This window comes from Pteropus alecto, unplaced genomic scaffold, assembly GCF_000325575.1.
Source record: "Pteropus alecto unplaced genomic scaffold, ASM32557v1 scaffold44, whole genome shotgun sequence".
Classification (NCBI taxonomy): domain Eukaryota; kingdom Metazoa; phylum Chordata; class Mammalia; order Chiroptera; family Pteropodidae; genus Pteropus; species Pteropus alecto.
Window position 1 is genome coordinate 1,152,799 of NW_006436812.1, and position 20,112 is coordinate 1,172,910.

Below are 20,112 nucleotides of genomic sequence, written 5' to 3' on the forward strand. Positions count from 1 at the left end.
ATATAATTTGCTAAAACTGGTAGTTCTCATGAGAAAGGATATCAAGCAATTCTTGATTCATCTTTAATCTAAAATCCTTTTCCCTGACCTTGGAATCCTGTCGGTTTTCTTGATCACATGACGTGGAGTGGGCATGTTTGAGCGGGATCTCTTCTACCTAAATGCGGGTGGGAGAAGGTGACGTAAAAGTATGCGACATGGCCCAGGGACAAATCAGATACAAAGTCTACTCTGATGCAGAATGAGAGCCAATGTTCCTGTTAGTGAGGAAAAATTAAACGGACAACAAAAAGTAATGTTTTCACTCTCTTTTTCCTTTATTTTGAGCTTTCCTATTGTTTCATTCATTTGCTTCTGCGGCCTGAATTTTTATTGCATCCTTTATTACCTAAGGAGAGTCTATATTCTGTCTCTTTCCCCTGAGTGGAAAGCATTAGGCAGCCTCTATGGAGCAGAGGACAGAGTGGTCAGGAGGGAGAGATATAATAGGAAAGGAACAATTTGAACACAGATTATTGAGGCCCACTTGCCTGACCAATGAGTTTCAGTCCTAGATTGCTGGGAGGCCCTGATAGCAAGTATCAAGAGGGTTCTACTAAGATTTAAGAAAAAAAAATAATTTGGAACATAGAGTGGCTATCCTCTGGAACATTCAAATAAATCTACCTTCCTTGGAAAGACAGAAAAACATATGCATCCTCCAGTTGAATATAAATAGCTCCAAACCTTGAAATGGCAGTAGCTCTGACTATGAGAAAAAGAAACCCAAAGCTTATGTCATCCTGTGCCTCTGAAACGTGGTCGTTGCTCAAAATATGTACCCACCAAGGGGACTACAGACTTGAACCATTTTTTTGTGGTTGTTGTTCAGCCAAAGTACTTCTCTACTTTCCAGAGAGGCAGAAGGCCAGAAAGAAATCAAGAAGAAGGAGGTTCAACTAGGAGAGGACATGGAAGGGCTACATTGCTAGCACATACAGGCATGTCTCGAAGGTATTGTGGATTCAGGTGCAGATCAGTGTAATAAAGTGAATATCACATAATGCAAGTCATACAATTTTGGGGGTTTCCCAGTGCATACAGAAGTTATCTTATACTGTAGTCTGTTGAGTGTGCAATAGCACATTTGATAAACGATGTACATACTTTAACTAAAAAAGACTTCATTGCTAAAAAATGCTGTCATCTGAGCCTCTAGAGAGTTGTAATCTTTTTGATGGTGAAGGGTCTTACCTTCAATTTATAAAATAATGCCATGTCTGCAAAGCACAATAAAGTGAAGTCTGATAAAACAAAGGTCTGCCTGCACAATGGGAATAGCAAGAAACATGCAGCTAACTCATCCTACAATTTGTGGACAGTCAAAGAATCTTCTGGTCAAGAGAATATTTTTCTACAGAGCGTTTTCAGTGCCCTAGATTTAGGCAGAGAAAATCATTAAAAATAGAAGAAAACTTTGAGATTTGGGAAATGAAGCCTTTACCATTGAAAGGTGAACTAAATTTCATAGTAAAAAAAAAAAAAAAAATCCTCCAGCTTCGTCAACTCCTCAGAAGCAGTCATTTTGATATAACCTTAGAAAAGCCAGTCCACACAGATGCTGTCACATTTATTTCAGGCATAAGAGCCTGGAAGCACACATATTTGTGGATAGGGATGCTTGCAAAGGACTCCTTCTCAAACCATGAAGAAAATGTCATCTATGGAACATTCTCTAAGCAGTCGTCACAAAAACACTTCCTTAAAAATAAGATCTGGTTGAGACAGAACCAATCAAAAAGTAATCTTAGCACGTGTCCTTCCCCAAATGAAACGATGACACCATATGCCCCCAAATGGTTTCGAATATTTGCCTCTTTGGCAGCAGCCAATGGGGCTGATGATTCTCAAAGCCGGGGAAAAGAGCTATAAGGAGAATGCTGATGTAAGCCCCGTTTCTAAGACAGTTGTATACTATATTTATAGTATCAACAGTTTAATTGGGGAGTTTGGTACTAATGATGTAAACACAGCTGGCACGTTTTCAATTTAAATAGACACGACTCATTCGCAGACATAACTAGCATTTGTTTGCTCAACATCAATGTGCAGCAGCGTTCCACAACGTCTCGGAATCCACGCGAGGTGTCGTGGTGCCTGTATCATGAACACAATCTGGAAGCTGACAGGCACACAGGTGGGCAAATATGTAGCGGGCATTTTTAGACATTCTCAGATCGAGTAAAGTTTCACTGTGAGACTGTGAAAAATGTTCAACGGATACAGCACGAAACACCAAAGTAAAGATTAGTTCAAAGAGTGTACAGAGAGGCTAAGAAAAGACATCATTTGGGTTTTCTTGGGGTCGACTTCGTGTTTAGGATGCAGATCTAGGAAGCACGATGCCATGTCCAAAAAATGGCTTGACTACTTATAATGTCACAGTAGATGGAAACCTGGCATTAACGTCGAAGGTGCCGATATCTCCATTTTACTACTAAAAGGTGATCATGGAAGCTTCTTTTGCATGTTCTAAGAGTCATGTGATCTGTTTTTTGGTGGCTATAAAGGAAAACTTCAGTAGATCACATGCATGCTCAGAGCATCTGTGTTTTGATAACAAGGGTACTGTGCAAATTTGAAACCTGTACTGTACTCGCTGAGCAGCTATTTCTGAAAACAACTATGTGACAGAATATGTTGTATCCGTGGTCTGGATATATTAGAACCATCTCCCTCACCCCAAATCCAGACATGCTTAAAATTTGAATATTAGGTGAAATTACACTTTGTATTTAGGAGCAAGACATTGTAATTAATTTGGTGGAAATCTACACATTCTTTCAATGGGATCATCAAGAACTCCATGTAAAGGAAGTACAGGCTTGTGAATGATTCCCGGAATGAAGACAGAGCTCAAGAAGAAAGTAGCCAGGCCAAGACCAACGTTCCATCCACTGAAACATCCAGAACCAGTGCCCCTGGATCTCATATGTCAGAGCCATTCACTCGCACCTCAACTGGTGTGTGGAGAAGATTCTGCTTTGGATATTGTGGCCACATAACTTTTCAACCAAGGAAAAGTACCATCTTAAAAGAAAAAACAAAAAAAGAAACCTATAACGAGCTAGAAGATGTAATGACAAGCACTGAAACGAATGCCTCCAAAAAAGGAAGAGAGTAAGGAACGTGAAGTGCCCAAAGCGTGTGGTGGAAGAGAGACAACCAGAATCGCAACGACGAGGCACCGAAGCCACAGATTCGACATCAAATGTGACGCACCTGCTGTAATCATGAGGCCTGCAGAGGCTGCAAAACTTCATGATTGAATTATTCATGGCTACGGAAGTTATGCCAGGGTTTTAGGCAGTTTGAGAAAGGAGGATGCTTTTGTTGCCTTGTGGCGTTTTCCGTTTGAAATCTCCATGGCCGTATTTAACAGAAGAGACAAAGGAGAAAAACACGCAGATCTTTGAGAGATTTTTTTGTTGTTGTTCTCTGTAATTGCCCTTATTGTAGCTTCTGCCAAAGTGAAGGGACAAAGGGAAAATAGACGACCGAGAGGAGAGAAGGTATCTCATGTACGAATGACTTAGAAAATACCTGATTGGCGTTAACATGTAATTTCTCCAAGTAACTATAACCCAAAAGAGGAAACCCTGCTAATTCTCTCACCTGAAGTGTGGGAAGCTAATGAGAATGTTGACAGATAGCTACCTTTCAATGTGATTTATGGCGCTAAATGTGGCACATAACCAGAATGGGTTTGCCACCACCGACGTTTGGCCAGGAAGAATCTATATATTATTATATACTACATACATACATGCATATATATACATATACATATGTGTGTGTGTGTGTGTGTAGTATATGTGTGTGTATATATATGTGTTATAAAATTCCATTCTTCAGAATGATGGTTGTAAGCCAAAGAGGCCTCAGATTTATTGCTGAGTCCAAGAATTTGTATCTGCCCAATAAATTTTATGGGTGAAGCCTACGAAAAAGATCTTGCATACTTTTCTAAATGTTGTTTTGATAAACAAAATTACTTTCTGTATTTTTGAATGCATGCTGAGCTTTCTTAATTCATAGATAGTAAGTGTAACTATCATCTTGTCAAACTGACATCTTGTCAGTTGATGGACAATTCTGACTTTTACAAAAAGCGGCTCTGAAGCCAGCAGATTTTTATCACGTTTTGACAACTGGTTGTACGATCGATCTTTTGGCATGGTTTTACTCTGTGCCACCCGCCCTACGCCTGTGACAGCAGAGAGGCTCAGATATTCATGCACGCAGGATCCCTTTTTCAAGAGCCCTAGCCGTGAATACTTTGAATGCCTCTCCAACTTTGCCATGCAGCTCTCTGATAACTTTCAAGATAACCCAGATGACCAGGGAGGAAGCAGCACCCTCAGGGGTGGGAATTGGGGTGTGCTGGGACGAGTGACACCATGAAAGAGCAGGAGATGGTCATTAAGACGACCAAATTCAAAGCCAACATCCCAGTGACACTTGATGCGTAAAGATGGATACAAGTGCCAGACGTCTTCCTAACCTGATGTGGCAAAAGGAATCGAATTCTTCTGGCTGCCCATCACTCAAACCTGGTCTCACCGCTTTACACACGCTTAACCCCCACTTTCACTTGGAATGCTCTGCACTTTTCAAAGTCATCTTTGACCTGAAAGTGCCCAAGGGTATCTCTGTTCTGCAAGAGTTAGAGGGCTGAACTCAAGGTTATTACCAAATGAGAGAGATGAAAGAGCAGAAGCTGACCTTTTCCTCGGAAATGTCAAGATTCAAGCCTGGGTCTCTTAAATATGAGGACGCTTGTTCTGCTTTTGTGTCAAGTGCGGACTTGATAAACATCATGCATGTTAAAGAAATAAAAGGTGCGAGCGAACCCCACAATTACAGAGCAGCAAGCCAGAGCTCCCTTTTTTATTTGGGGAATGAGATCTACTGTGATCAGAACAAGGCATTAAATGTGGGCTTTTTCTTATTCTTTTTGTCATATTTGCATCCCTCCAAAAACTCTTAGAAGAACAAGCTCTAGGCAGCCAACCTTTACTCTAAGTCGAATGTTAAAGATGCCCTTCTGTTCATGGAACCCACACGTACGTCCCACCAATGCTGGGATGTCACAGATAAACAAATAAACTACATTTGCAAACAGGAATGATACCCAAGCCCATCACGGCTTTGTCCTTTGGTGGAACTGAGCCCAAAGAAATGGCAAACTCATTCTTTCCCAAGGTGGATAGTGTAGATTTCGTCCAGAAAAAGGATTTGGGTCATGAAGTCTCATGAGGAATCAACCCTATCATTTATTTCCACTGGGTTGGTGATGGCTTCCAGCTCACTCTGTATTTTGCAGTGGTGCCTGGGAGAGTCAGTCATTTGTGGCATGCAACATCACAATAAGAACCACTGTCGGCAGTCATTCCAGGAGAATGTACACTGCAGGATGCAAGTCAGACTTAGAAATCTCTAGATTTTTTTGTTCTGTTCTTTTTAAATGAATTTTTATGCAGAATTGAATAAATGCACAGTGCCTGGGAAAGACCAAGGTATGAAGGCATATGTCATGATAATTTGGCAATTGCAATAGCAAGACGAACCAAGATGACACATAATGTTTATTTGAGCCATGACATGGGGTCCTGGGTCCCTCAGTTTGGAATCATCAATGGGCTTGTTTTAACAGTGTGTTATCTGGGAGTTCATTTTCCATTTGCCCGTCAGGTTACTAATTAGGAGGAGACCATTGGCAAAATGAAAACACGGTGGACATAAGCAAAGAAATTTATATGAAATTCACAAAGCGATCCCAGCTGCAATATACCCACAGGCTAGAGTTTTAAAATCCCCCTTTTTCCCCCGTAGGTAAATGTCTCACCTTTGTATCGTAAATATCGAGAACTTACATGGAGGAAAGGGCTCCGGGGTACCCCAGAGTGCGCACTGCAGAGGAGGAAGGGGGTACTTACGCCAAACATTTGTCGGAGGTCCGGGTCTCGAAACCGGAAGGGGATGTTGGAGACGTGCAGCCGCTTGGGCTGGGACTTGTTTTCTGTGTTTTCCGAAGGTTGTGTCTGGGGCTGGCCATCCGTGGGCGCTGCGTCATCTGTCTGCTAAAAGAAGAGCAAAGCGAAGAGGCTCTGAGTGCTCCCCAGTGCTCTTTTCCAGTGTGCTTTTGCACACCTGACGTGCTGGGAAAACGCCAGAACGAGAAGGAGCTGCTGAGTCATTCATTCATTCATTCATTCATTCATTCATTCAACAAATAACTACTAAACATCCAACAGTGCCCGTCATGGATCTGGCCTTCAGCAGTAACCGAGCAAAGATCTCCGCCCCTAGAGAGAATAATTCTCACGGGAGAAGTCAGACAATGAACTCGTTAGAAAAATTACATGTGGAGTTGCCCGAGGGAATAAACACCATGGAGAAAATAAAGCGAAGGGAGGGGCTAGTTGGAGCTGGGGCGGGGGAGGGAGCAGAGTTTTAACAGTTAATCAGAGAAAATTCCATCAAGAAGAGGCTAATATAAAGGTAGGAGAGGGTGAACCCTTTAACCGAGGTTGTTCAAAATCTTAAGATGTACCTACATAATTGTTGAGGCTGTGTAGATAAAATACTAGTAAACATAGTAAAACATTTGAAAAGGCTGCTTGGTAGTCTGCAGGCCAAATAACCATCTGATTGCCTTAAATATTTTTATGGCCTGCACTTTTTATTTCTTGATCGTGCGGACCTGCTCTCCCATCACAGTTGGCCCCATATGGCTATTTAAATGTACACAAATTAAAATTAAATTAAATGTTTCCCATTCACACTGGCCACGTTTCAAGTGCTCAGTGGCCACATGTGGCCGGTGGCTTCCATACTGAACAAGTAGATCTAGGACATCTCTGTCACTGCTGAAGGTTCTATCGCACAAGCTGGTAGAGACAACGTGACATCACCGGCACACCTCATGGCTCTGCTTCCTACTCCACCCCTCCCAAATATAAGCCTGGATAACATGCTATTGCATTGATGTCCATATATAGGCAGGAACTAGAAGAAAAGTCACAGTAACGTAACTTTGGTATCATTATAGTCATTCCCATGCTCTGGGTTCTAGAGTTTTGGCATTCCAGAGATGCTTCACGTCTAGATACTTTCTCTGCAATTAGCACTCCCTGCCCCCAGGTGGCAGTAGATGCCATCTGCATCAGATACCTGCTTCTCAGAAACCAAGATGGAAAACCCAGGTGGAAGCCCATCAAATTTATGAGCAAGGATTTGTTTTCACCTAGTTATAAGGAATTTAGAAGCATATGACTGGGACAAAACTATCAATGCAGGCAGCCAGGTATAAAATAATAAAATCTTATAAAGTGGAAAATAATAATTATATGTATAATTATACACACACACACACACACACACACACAAATAACATCGGCATAATTAGCGACTTTCTCATTAACCCCTTGTTAACGGGCAGATTTCATTTGCATTCTCCATCCGAACACACCCTGAATTGCATTTCGAAGTCTAGACCTCCTCGTGGCTGGCACATGACGGGTGCAAGCTGGTTTGGTACCAAAAGCCCTATCAGATGACTTCATTGACTTTCAGGTGCAATGTCATGACAACAATGACATACTTGGCTGTTTTGCTCATGCTGTTGGAGTGAATAAGAAGGATGGGGATAGTTTTCTAGTCTGGAAAATGAACAATAACAATAGTGCTCACTTTATAAGGCCCTGTGAAGACCAAACACAATAACGTACACCAACGTGGCCGAGTTTTTGGCACGTGGTCTATAGTCAATAAGTGAAATGTAATACATTTTGTAGAGTGCTAATTTTTGTTAATGTCAAAATAGAGGTGTAAGATGCCTCTCTCAGGAAACATAAAAAAGGTTCTCATTTGCTTATCAAACACCTCTTTACTGAGCAACTACTGTACACAGGACACAGAAGTCAGTCCTCCAAATCACTTGTCGTTCCCAGTTTAGTGGACGATAAAGAGTTAGAAAAAGATACACTGTTTTGTTTGTAAGATACACTGTTTAGTGCTGGGATGAGAGTGAATCGCAGAGGGCTGAGTAAACTCAAATCCGGGACACACGGCACAGCTGGAGGTTCCGTGAGGCTTGGCAGCTCTGTGGGTTAAATCTTAAGCGGGGGTGTCTCAGAGAAGGGGTGAAGGGGATTGAGGCTGTACCAGCAGGCGGAGAAGCACAGACAAAGACGCAGAGAGTTGAAACCGTGTTCGGGATTCGGGCAGTGAGTCTGTGTCGACCTTGGTGTCGCCAGTCAGGGGAGGGGCGTGGATGGAGGCACAGGAGACCACCTTGCAGAGGTAGGTGAGGGATCATGAAGGGCCCTGTGTGCAGAGCAAGAGTGTACGATTCATCCTACAAGGTGTGCGGAGCCACGGAAGGGTCACAACAGGGTGTAGCATGACCAACACGTGACACAGAGGGTGAGCTGAGCTACATGACAAACGCCTGTAATTCATCCTACAAGGTATGTGGAGCCACGGAAGGGTCACAACAGGGTGTGGCATGACCGACACGTGACACAGAGGGTGAGCTGAGCTACATGACAAACGCCTGTTTAATGGCTGGCTGACTCACTGGCTGAATGGGTGAATGGATTACGAGTGTATGAATAAAGGATGAAGGAATGAGTGATCAACTCGTCACCTTCAAGGAACAGCCGAAGAACAATGTTATAACACGAGACCCAAAGAGAATGGAAACTGTGTTTTCTCTGCTGGTAACGTGAGGTTTGGTGACATATCCATGAGATGTAAATGACCTTGAATCATGGGACTGTCACTTTTTAGAGGGGTCTTAGTACTCTGAGTTTGCAGAAGCAGAAACTGAGACCGAAGTTTCTAGCACGCTTTTGCCTTCCTGCTAAAAATTGCTGTTTAAATGCAAATTGTCACCAGCTCCTTCTCGTCCCAAGAAGGAAACTTAGATTTGGATTTGTGCAGAACTGCTGGATGTTTCAGCTTAATAAACCTAATTAGGAATTACAGAGATTATGATTAAACATATTAAATGATTAATAGCATTACGCCGCTCATGTGAAAATTAAAATTAATCATCTTTAGTCAAACAGGACTTTGGAGAAATCTTTGTGTTTTTTCCTTTGATAAAAACATACAACGCTCAATTAATCATTTTGTAGCGTGCGCGTATACACAAACACCCATAAATTGTTATGTCGGAATACCTGTGTGTTAAAAGTAATTTTTAAAGATAACGTGTAAAATAAAAAAAATACATCAAAAATGTTTCAGGCATTTGCAGGTGAACAGAAAGGATAGGATGTCAGGATCCAGCCGTTGAGAAAGAAAAACAGAAAAGAATTTTTTTTTTTTTTTTTCCCAGATGGAGCATCCCTGTTTCTATGGCGTGATGGAAGGTAAAGGACGAGATCGTGGTGGGGACACATGAGATGGGAGGTGAACAGAGCAGCTTCTACAGAGCTGCAGGCACGTGATGGGGTTACGCCCTGGGGAGTGACCCTTCCTGACTCGCATCCTGAGGATGCTGGGGTGTGAGCTTTCTCGTTCCCCTTTTCTGAGAACTTTCGAGGACGACATATTCAGAACACATCCATGTTCTACATCCCTCTATTGGTCTCCTAGAAAAATGACCGCAAACTTGGTAGCCAAATGCAACAGAAAGGTATTCTCTCATAGGTGAGGGGCCCACAAAATCTGCAATGACGGTGCCACGCTCCCTCAGGGGACTCTAGGAGGAGACCCTTCCTTGCCTCTTCCTACTTCTGGCAACATCTGGACGGCGTCTCTCCGCTCTCTGTCTCCGTGTTCACGTGGCCTTCTTCCCTCGGTGCGTCTGGGACTCAAATCTCTGTCCGTCTTTTTCTCTTTACAAGGACCTTAGTCATTGGTTCTAGAGCTTGCTGTAAATCCAGGGTGATCTGAACTGCAATCCTGAACTGAATCACATCTGCGAAGACTCTTTTTCCAAATACGTTGGCACTCCCAGGTTTACAAAGTTCGAGACATGGCCATACTCTTTGAAAATTATCGTTTAACCCACCACGGCCCCTTATAAGCAAACAAAGAAACCACAAGTGGGTGTGGAATGAGTAGCTGTTCTCAAGAAGTGAATGCATTTCCTACTGCTTCAGGCCGTGTGGGGCTCTCAGAAGGGTGGGCCTCAAACCAGGTCCAGAAGAAGGAAGAATGTCCACCCCTGCCAGAGCTTCCGTAGGCTCCCATCTGTCACACTGGGCACTTGAATAAGGTCCCACAATAGACAGAAGACTTGAGTCTTCCTTTACCTACCCAGGCTCGCAGACTGCCTTTCTTCCGCACCTGCGACTGGACTCAAGGATTCTGGCTGAGAAGTCCCCCAGCAGCCCCCCAAAGCTGTCAACACTCACGAAGGGCAAGGACCTGCCTGCAGGTTCCCCGAGCCCAGTGCCGTACATCACATGGATGGATTAAGTCAGCCCCGTCTCTCTGAGAGGCTCATTGAAGCTGATGGCAGAGACACAGAATAAAATATCGAAGGACAAGAATAAAATGATGTGGAAGCTGCTCGTGGGACGAAACTTCTAGAACGTGTGTTTCTGGAAGGCGGAGACTATGTGGTTTGCAGCTGCCATCCCCAAGGCTGGGTCATGTCGAGGCGTTAAGTGGGAAGTCACCGCCAAAGGAACAACTCTTGGCCCGGGTCTGATTTTTAAAAGTCATTTAGGCTCCGAAGTGGGACCCAGCTGAATTGAAAAGCACCTGATAACCAGGTTTGGAAGCTCAGAAGGTGAGCGAGCAGGTCTTCTCCCAGACATCCCCTATCAGAGAAGTCGTCCCTGGCCCTGGTAGCTAAACCGGCCACATCAGTACCTCGGCTGCCCTCGCCCATGGATTTTTTCTCCATGGCTCATGCCGCTTCTTATCTTTATGTTACATGCTTCTGTTCATTTGTATAGTGTCTGTTTTCTCCATTATCCCTGCGTCCTAGAGCAGAGTTTCTCATTGATGGAACTAGAGACATTGCAGGCTGGTTAATTCTTTGAGGTGGGGCTGTCCTGTGCACTGTAGGGTGTTCAGAAACATCCCTGGCCTCCACCCACTGGATGCTGATGTCTAAATCCTGAGTTGAGACAACCAAAAATACCTTCTGAGGTTCAAATGTTCCCGGGGATGGGGGACGAGATTGCACCAATCAAATCTGCTGAGCACTGAGCACACGGTAAGCTCTCAGTATGCATCTGTGGCATAAATAAATAGGCTTGATTTTGCTAGGACTGAGCTGCATGACTGCCAACTTCGTGTCTCTGGGTCTCAGTCTGCATATGCATAAAATGATAAGTATGAATCTGTCCTGGCCTCTTTCGAGTGGGGTAATGGCCTCAAAGTCTTTGTGACCGTTAAGTCCTATGAGTAAACAGGGGTCATTAGAGTTACCATCAGTATTATCAACAGTATCAGTAATCATCAGCTTCCGTTCTTTATTTCTTGGCCCCTGGGTGTGGAAGACTCTGAAATGCAGCCTCCCCAGCAGGCAAGAAAGGCTGCAGGACCCTACGCGGATGGACAGTTCATTAACCTCAAGAGGTGGGTTTCTGGGCAGCTCTTGGCAGTTTCCCCAACAAGCTCATTAGGGTGGCAGAGCCAGCTCATGCTCGGGCCCTGTCCAAAGGCCCTGGGAGGAGGCAGGATGTGTGCTGCAGAATTTTTCCTAATAAACAAACTCCCCAGATATCGGCGTGGGTTATAAACGTTAAGAAAACACCACTGGCACTTTAATCTCCTGAAGATCACTTAGTGCTTCTGCAAAGACCTTAATAAAGAACCGCGGGGCCCCCTCTGCTATAATCGTTCCTAATTCAATGAATAGCTCCCAGCAACCCAAAGCTAATCCTGGAGAAATTGGATTTCGATATTGACCAATCCAGGGATGACTATTGGAGAGACTATGCAGAGTTGTGTAGAAGTATCCGCCTTTCAGAATCTGGCCCCGCCCCCACGGCTTCCTCTCTCTCAGCCTGTGTAGACAACGCTGAGTTTGCCCACCGTTCAGTCTTCTGGGGGCGATGGGGTATCTGGGAGTGGAAGCGCAGGCGAGGGCTTTTGCAGCTGGATATCTCTGAGTTACACTCCAGTTCCATCCCTTACTAGCCCAGCTCCCTAAACTCTCTGAGCTTCAGTTTCCTCGGATGCAAGCAAGGAGAAATGATTTCCATCGCAGAGTTCTCCGTGGTTCCAGATCGCTTGCAGTGATATAGGTGACCATCACGAGGACGGATGAGTAAAATGTGGTGAAGTTGTCGACAGAAGTCAGAATTCAGGGAGAAATTAGAGATTTACAAGCAGTGTTGCCTATATGGGGAGGTAACGGGGGATGACGATGAGAAATAAAACAAGAACTGTATCAAAGTATATTTGATGATGGGTAGCAAATTATGCCACCCCAAAACATGCTTCTTTGGCATAAGGATTCCTTTGAGCTGATTATTTTTGAGAAACAGAAGACACGGGGGAAGCTCTGAGAACAGAGCAGAAGCCACTCTTTTGTGAGGGACATTTACATGTATAAGGGAACTCTATACTTGTAAGAGCTTCCTACTCTCTGGACAGAAGAGAACAGGACCCTAGATCTCAAGAGACTCATCAATGGAGAAGGCAGCTGACTTACGTCGGCATAACCACCTTCCCCTCATCCACTGTGCCTTTCCTGGCAGCCTCCCATCACTGGCCTCCCCTCAGCATCTTTTGTCTTTAGTTGCTGATGGTATCTAAGGTGGCGGCTTGGGACGTTTCAGGAGTTACTCGGTTTTCCTCGGTATTTCCCACATGTACAGGAGGAATACATGTTACTAAACTTCTGTTATTTTTCTCTTGTTACAAGGGGCTCAGGCAGGAACCTAAAAGGGTAGAGGGAAAATTATTTTTCCTCCCTATAGGATGGAAATTTAAAATGCATGTACTCACAACGCAGCACTAGATACAGTTCAAGGATGGTGGTCGAGCACTTTTGAGCAGTCCTGTCTGATAAAATCAAATAGGAGCCACATATGTAATCTTAAAATTTCTAGAAGCCCTATTTCAAAAAAATAAAAAAGAAATTAGTAGAGTGAATCTTAAGAATATATTTATTTCAAACCAATTTATCGAAAATATTATTTCAATATGTAATCAATGTAAATGATATCTTACATTTTTTATGTACTAAGTCTTCAAAGTCATGTAAAATTTGCACTTATGGCTCATTATCTCAATATGGATGCTAGATTTTCGGTGGAAATACTTGATTTATATTTAGGCTTTGAAATATTGACAGTTGAATGTCCAAGATTTTCAAAACATACCTCAAAGGTTTTTAATAACTGAATTAAGTATCTTATCAGTGTGTTTAAGTTTAAATTAAAGTTGACTCAAACTAATACTCACACCAGATACATGTCAAGGGCTCAGAAGACACCTTCGGCTGGCAGAATAATGGCCTCTTAACAATGTTAATGTCTTAATTTCCAGAACTGTGACTGTGTCACTCTACGATCCAGCGGTCCCAACTTTTAGGCACCAGGGACCAGTGCTCCTATGAGAATCTAATGCCTGATGATCTGAGGCGGAGTTGAGGCGGTGATGCTCGTGCTGGGGAGCGGCTGCAAACACAGAGGAAGCTTCGCTGGCTCCCCTGCCTCTCACCTCCTGCTGTGTGGCCAGGCTCCTAACAGGCCACAGACCGGTACCAGTCAATGGCCTGGGGGTTGGAAACCCCTGTTCTCCATGACAAAAGGGAATTAAGGTTGCAGTTGGAAGTTAGGTGGCTAATCGTCTGACCTTAAAATAGGGAGATGATGCGGGATTATCCAGTGGGCTCTATGTAATCACAAAGGTCCTTCAAAGTAGAGGAAGGAGACAGAAAACAGCAGGTGTCAGAGTGATGTGGCAGGGGAAAGGCTCAATCCACCGCTGCTGGCTTCCGGGTGGGAGGAAGCAGACCCGAGGCATAGAATGAGGGTAGTTTCTAGGAGACGTAAAAGGCAAGAAAGGGGTCTCATCCAGAGCCCATAGAAATAAATATCATCCCAAAGCCACCTTGACATTGGCCCGGGGAGACCACTGCCAGGCTTCTGACTTCCAGAACTATAAGGTAACACATTCGTGTTTAATTCGCCAAGGCTGCGGTGACGTCTTAGGGCAGCGATGGAAAGCAAACACGCCTCCCTCATTAGAAAGCGGAGGTACAGAACGAAGCTTCCATCTTGCAGAAAGTTCTACCGGACCAGGCCGCTTTAGAGCAATGGCATCTTAGGGGAATGGGGTCAAAAGGAAAGAAAGTCAAGAAAGAGAGAGAAAGAGAAGAAGGAAAGGTGTTCTCTAAGCCAATGGGGATGGGGTGCTTCAACACGAGGAATGTGATCATTTGGGCATCAACTCTAAGTACTTGAGTTTTCAGTTAAAAAAAAAAAAAATCATGAACTAAGTTGAGATAATAACTCCCTTGCGTGGGATTGTGAGAATCAAAGCCTGGGCCTGTTGTGCACTTGGCTCCACCAGTGGCAGCGGCAACTGCTGTTGCTATTGCTGTTATTGTTGTTATTATTGTTACTGGTGATGTTTCTCTTTAGCCTGTAGATAAACGTTTCTTAAGCTATCTTTGTGCTCCCAGACACACTCAAGTTTTTATGAAAGTTGTGGACGCATTCCCTGGGGTGGGGGCAATGCATATGCACTTGAATTTTGCATAGGGTTTCAGGAAGTTCACGAAAGCCCTGAAAGACATGTAGACATCCATGGACCCCTGGATAAGCATCACTGCCGTGGAAGGGCATTTGCCTCTCCCCAGTTTCGAGCTGAATACCTGATACTGAATGCTACCATCCACTGGGAGCTTGTAAGCCAAGTGTGGCATTGGCTGAAGGGTCTGGGATAGGAGATTGAAAATAAAAACTTGCTGTGGTCCTACTGTGACCCAAGCATCTTGCTAGATATTTTTCATACTTTATCCTACCGAATCACCATAACAATTTGAAAAACCGAGGCTCAGAGGGGTTAAGTGACCTGTCCAAAATCACACAGCAAAGAGACGGCAGAGCCAGGACCAAACCTAGGATATCTACCTTCATTTCCTGAACTCTTTTCAGCCCTTAGAGGCCTCTCAAGGTCAAGGTGAAAGATGCTTTGGAAAGTCCAAACAGCCCAGTCTTAGAAGTCAACTGCAAAGCACTCTTACAGAGGAGTAAAGATTCGCCGACATGCCGACCGCGTGCTCTAGGTCTGGACTAGAGCTGGTGATGAGCTCTGTGAATAAGATCCCATCACAACCAACCCACCAAAAAGCAAACCAAACCAAAACCAGGTTGCTTCAGATGCCTCCTCGGATGTCCTAGAGCCCCTCGTTTCCCCCTGCTGAGCCCTTATTAACTATAGATTTTTAAACTGGCTATTTACTTACCTCTCTATCCTACTAAAATACAAACATCCAAAGACAAATACTCTATGAATACATTTCTGAAGCCCTTTACCAAGGCACTCTGCAAATCTTTACCGCAGCCTTCCAGGCAACCTCTCTGGGTGCAGCTTCTTTGTCCACGAGCATCCCCAGTTCCACCATCCAGGTACTGAAACCCAACACTCAAGACATGATGCTCACGCAGCATGATTTCCCCCCAAGTCTGCCTACTGAATCTTCAGCATCTTCCCTCTCCTACAGGTTTCCTGCTCTCCATGCACAAAGCTCTTAATAGTGATAAATAAAAAGTGTACTTTTGAATAGCCAGCTGCTTCTCCCTTCTCCACCAATCAAGTTATTTCTCCAAGAGTAAAGCTTGTGAGTGTCTTCGAGGCATTATTTGATTAAGTTGACAATATTATGTGAGCGATGGTTGAGTACCCACTGCGATGTACTTTGGCCCAAATTGATTTGTGTAACGAACACTTGCTCTGTCTCTTCTTGCAGCCTGAATAGCGGTCTTGATTTAGCCAGTAATGCTGGGCGCCAAGTGAATTTACAGGGCCCACATTCCCTCTCTCTCAATCTGCAGAGAATAGCAGAAGCAGAGCGTGGACTGGCATAATTCAATACATTGTACTATAAGCTCAGAAAATAATATCACAGAGCTCTGCAATATACCTATTTTATTTGATTTGTAAACCTGATAAAAAAGCAATCGAGAAAAGTTCAGGGGGAAAATATATATGTTCTAAGCAAAAATGTAACTATATTGAATGTGTACAAAGAACTAAAGAACGGGGTGGGGGAGACGATCGTGCATAGTCAATCGACTTCATACCCTGAGGTAGACAATATTGCACATTCTCCATTTAAAATGGAGCAAGATTGTGCAAAGTTCTTTTCCATTAAAAGTAATAATAACGGTAAGCCCGGGGAATGTGAATTAAAACCCGCGTCTCTGGTTTGCTCGCAATCCTACTTCAAAACGGGGCTCGTGCAGATTCACTCGGCTTCCTGCTTTTTCATTTTAGCTCTGTAGGCAAACAAATAAGTTAATCACACAGCTTTAGATGTAGTTAATGCCTCCTTCCAGGCTCAGCAGGGCTGATTCCACAGCCAGGTGACACAGATTTAAGAAAAACATCACATTTCCCTCAACTTGAATAAATACAGTGCTCTACGGGAATGATGAAGTGCCATGGAAAGGGATAAGGCTGAAATGGCAGAGAAGGGCTGACACGCAATTCTTTGGCTCTATTTTTCACCCTTCGGAAGTACAGGATGGGCATGCAAGGGGCCAAGTGTTTAACACGTCGGTAAAGGAAATGGACTGCCAAGGTATCTGTGTTAGTCTGCTCGGGCTGCTGTAACGAAATATCACACTCTGGCTGGCTTAAACTACAGACATTTATTTCTCACAGGTCTAGAGGCTGGGAAGTCCAAGATCAAGGTGTCAGGAGATCTGGTTCCTGGCGAGAGCCTCCTTTTGGGCTTGCTACCTTCTCACATGGTGGAGGGAGAATGGTCTCCCTCAGTTCTCCTTAAGGATGCTAATCCCATCATGAGGATCCCGCCCTCATGACCTTATCTAACTTGAATTACTTCCTAAAGTCCCCACCTTACTAACACATTGGAGGTTAGGGCTTCAACATATGAATTTTTTTTTTTTTTTAGTGGGGGGGGGGGCACACAATTCTGTCTATAGCAGTGTCACTGAAGCAGAGCTTGCAAGCACCAGGGAATAAGAAAATGTATTTTGTACTGGAGGTTGACAGGGGTTTCACTGAGCTGGAAACCAGGTGTTCTCTTATGCAACCATTCGAAATATATTGACGGAGCATCTATGACGTATCAGTCCCTGGGGATTCAGCAGGTGGGTTTGGGGATTGATGTTTGCTTATCAGAGAGCAGGATAATAAGACTATATAAAATACTCTTTTTCTACTTCGTATTCACAGCTTTAGTTTTTAGTTCCAGGATTGAAGAGTTGAAAATAACCACTACTACCACTAACAATAAAAATTTACAGACCCTGGAACCAAAGGATCTGGGTTTGATTTCCAGCTCTACCACTTCCTGCCCTGTGACCTTGAGGAAGTTACTTAACCTCTCTGGGCCGCAGTTCCTTCATCTAGAAAAAAGAAATGATGTTATTAGCATTACCCCAAATGAGTCAATATAGGTAAGTGCCCTTCCTGGCCCATAATTATGATGATGATCAACATCTAGAACACCTGGTAGCCATTTAATAAACATTAGTTGAACGATTAGCACTCTGCTAAGCCCTCTGCATGCATTATATTTCGCTGCAGCACCTGATGACTCAGAGGAAGATTCCATTATTTGTCCCCACTTTATGACAAAGGAGCTGAGGTTCAGAGGGGTTAGGAGCTTCTTCAAGATGCTCGGTTAGTAGGTGGCGAGCAGTGGGGCATTGCAATTTTCTGAGTCGAATGCCTTCATGACATCTAAAGAAGATGCAACCGTTTCCTGGCCACTTGGTTCTTAAAAGCTCAGGCCAGTCCATTTTAAAGATTCCAAAGTCAACGAGATTCAAACTCTTTTCCTCATGCTGCAGACCTGCAGCGGGCGGGGGCCCCTCTGTTCATTTCTCCCCTACTGCTCCGGCCCTCTGTGTTTGTGGGAGGCGGTCCACTCAAGGACCCTCTCACTTCTTCTCCTCTTGGGTCTTTTTCTTTTGGGGCTGGGGTTGAGAGAAGGGACGAAGGGACCAAGGAGGCAGAGGGCATCCAGTGACACGAGATGCTTCCTGGTGGTGAGAAGCAAGTGCCCCTCTCTGCTTTCTCGCTTTTTCTGCTGGAGCTCTTGTGCATGATGTGGCTTCTGGGGATGTGGTGGAGCCTGAGGTGTCCATCCACACGCTTGGGTTTCTCGGGGCCGTGACAAGCCATCCCATCATCCGCCATTGTTATTCAGGGTCCTATGCTTTCAGGGTCAGTACTCAATGCTCCCAACTCGCCTTTCGGATAGGGGTCCCTCCTTCATCACCTGGCTTCCTAATAGCCTTAGAACTCCCTCCCCGTCCTCTGAATTTCAGGCTCTTTCAAGAGCCAGGGTAACCCTAGGGAATGGATGGTTGGTACCCTAACACATCCTCCATAACCATTTTGGACTATGTCAGCAAGCCTCCACCTTGGTAAAACCCCAGAGAAGAAGCAGGCACGAGTCTTTCTATTAATGACATCCCTACACCAACTAATTTAAGGAACTCCCAAGAACTCTTGTCACTACCCGCTTTGATGGCTTCATTACGATGAGCTTTCATGTTTTCTAGCTCAGCGGGCACCCTGCCTGAATGAGCCGGCAGCTTCCTCTTCCCCTCAGCGACCCCGTTCTCCCTCTCCAGGAGTGACTCTTAGAGCTTTCTCCACACCCCACCTCAGCCCCCTGGTTTTCTTTACTGCCCTGTCCTACTCCGCAATCAAGGCTGATTTAAATATCAATTCGAAAAGAAAAAAAGTTACTATTTTGTAGTGAATCCTCAAATCCAACTAGCTCAGAGACATTTCTCCCTCTCACATAGTATGCTAGATTTAATTTAACCAATGGCAAATCTATACATTATGCTAATTTTCGGGCCCTAAGAGAACTGCTGAAGGCATAAATCGGTTGCGTAAAATTGGTGACGAATTTAAGATGGAACTGATCTCAGCCAAAATCCCTGGATTTTCCTTACTAATTATTTCTTTCTTTGTATAAATGCTTGGAACAAAGAGACAAGCACTCTGAGGGTTTTGTTCTAGGACTGCTGGGCTTTGTCCAGTATATGCTAAGACATGTGTAGGCACCATTTCTTGTGAACACAGATATGTCTGTTCACAGACATTTGACGGTCAAAGAATCCTGTCTCATAAAATACATGATTTCTATAAACTGACATGATTCATCTCTTTCTTTCCTTCCTTCCTCTCTCTCTCTGTTTCTCTCTCTCTCTCTTTCTGTTTTTCTTTTATTAAATGTATTGGGGTGACATTGGTTAATAAAATTATATAGATTTCAAGTGTACAATTCAATACAACATCATCTGTATGTTGCATTGTATGTTTACCACCCAAAGTCGAATTTCCTTCTGTCACCGTATATTTGACCCCCTTTACCCTTATCTACCTTTCCCCCTGCCCTCATTTCCCTCTGGGGACCATTGAGTTCCAAATCCTGTTCATCAGAAGGTTCATTTCCCCCCCGCCTTCATTTCCCTTTGGTGACCACTGAGTTCCAAATCCTGTTCATCAGAAGGTTCATTTCTCCTGCACTGGTGGGTGGGAGAGGTATAAATATATGTTAGGAAATGAAAATACTAAGAAATGTACTCTGAAAATAGAAATGCCTACATCTCCTTTCCAGTTTGTTCTTTACCTAGACAGATAGCAAATTTTTGTCTTAAAGGGCTATATGGTAAATAGTTTGAATTTGTGGGCTGTTGCATCTGAAAAAGGCCATAGGCATATGTAAACAACAATTAACTTGGCCATGTTCAAATAAAGCTTTATTTACAAAAACAGGCAGTGGGCCAGATTTGGCCTGTGGGTCATAGTTTGCCATGTTTGTTCTTTGAGGAGCAAACCCTGGGTGTAAACGGTTCTATTCGGTACCCTTTAAAGTGCTCCTGCTTGTATAAAGAACATTTTCTAGATGTGAGGGATAAAGGATGGAAA

At 43.9% G+C, this 20,112-nt stretch overlaps 1 protein-coding gene across 2 annotated transcripts in view; it reads right to left on the reverse strand.

The window, feature by feature from the left end:
* The window catches only part of RBFOX1 (RNA binding fox-1 homolog 1), a 345,800-nt gene that overhangs the window by 118,115 nt on the left and 207,573 nt on the right, over positions 1-20,112 (reverse strand). For both annotated transcript variants that reach the window (XM_006913843.1, XM_006913842.1), the window contains exon 3: positions 5,979-6,122. In XM_006913843.1, the coding sequence (XP_006913905.1) occupies positions 5,979-6,122 (144 nt within the window). The remainder of the gene's footprint in view (positions 1-5,978; positions 6,123-20,112) is intronic.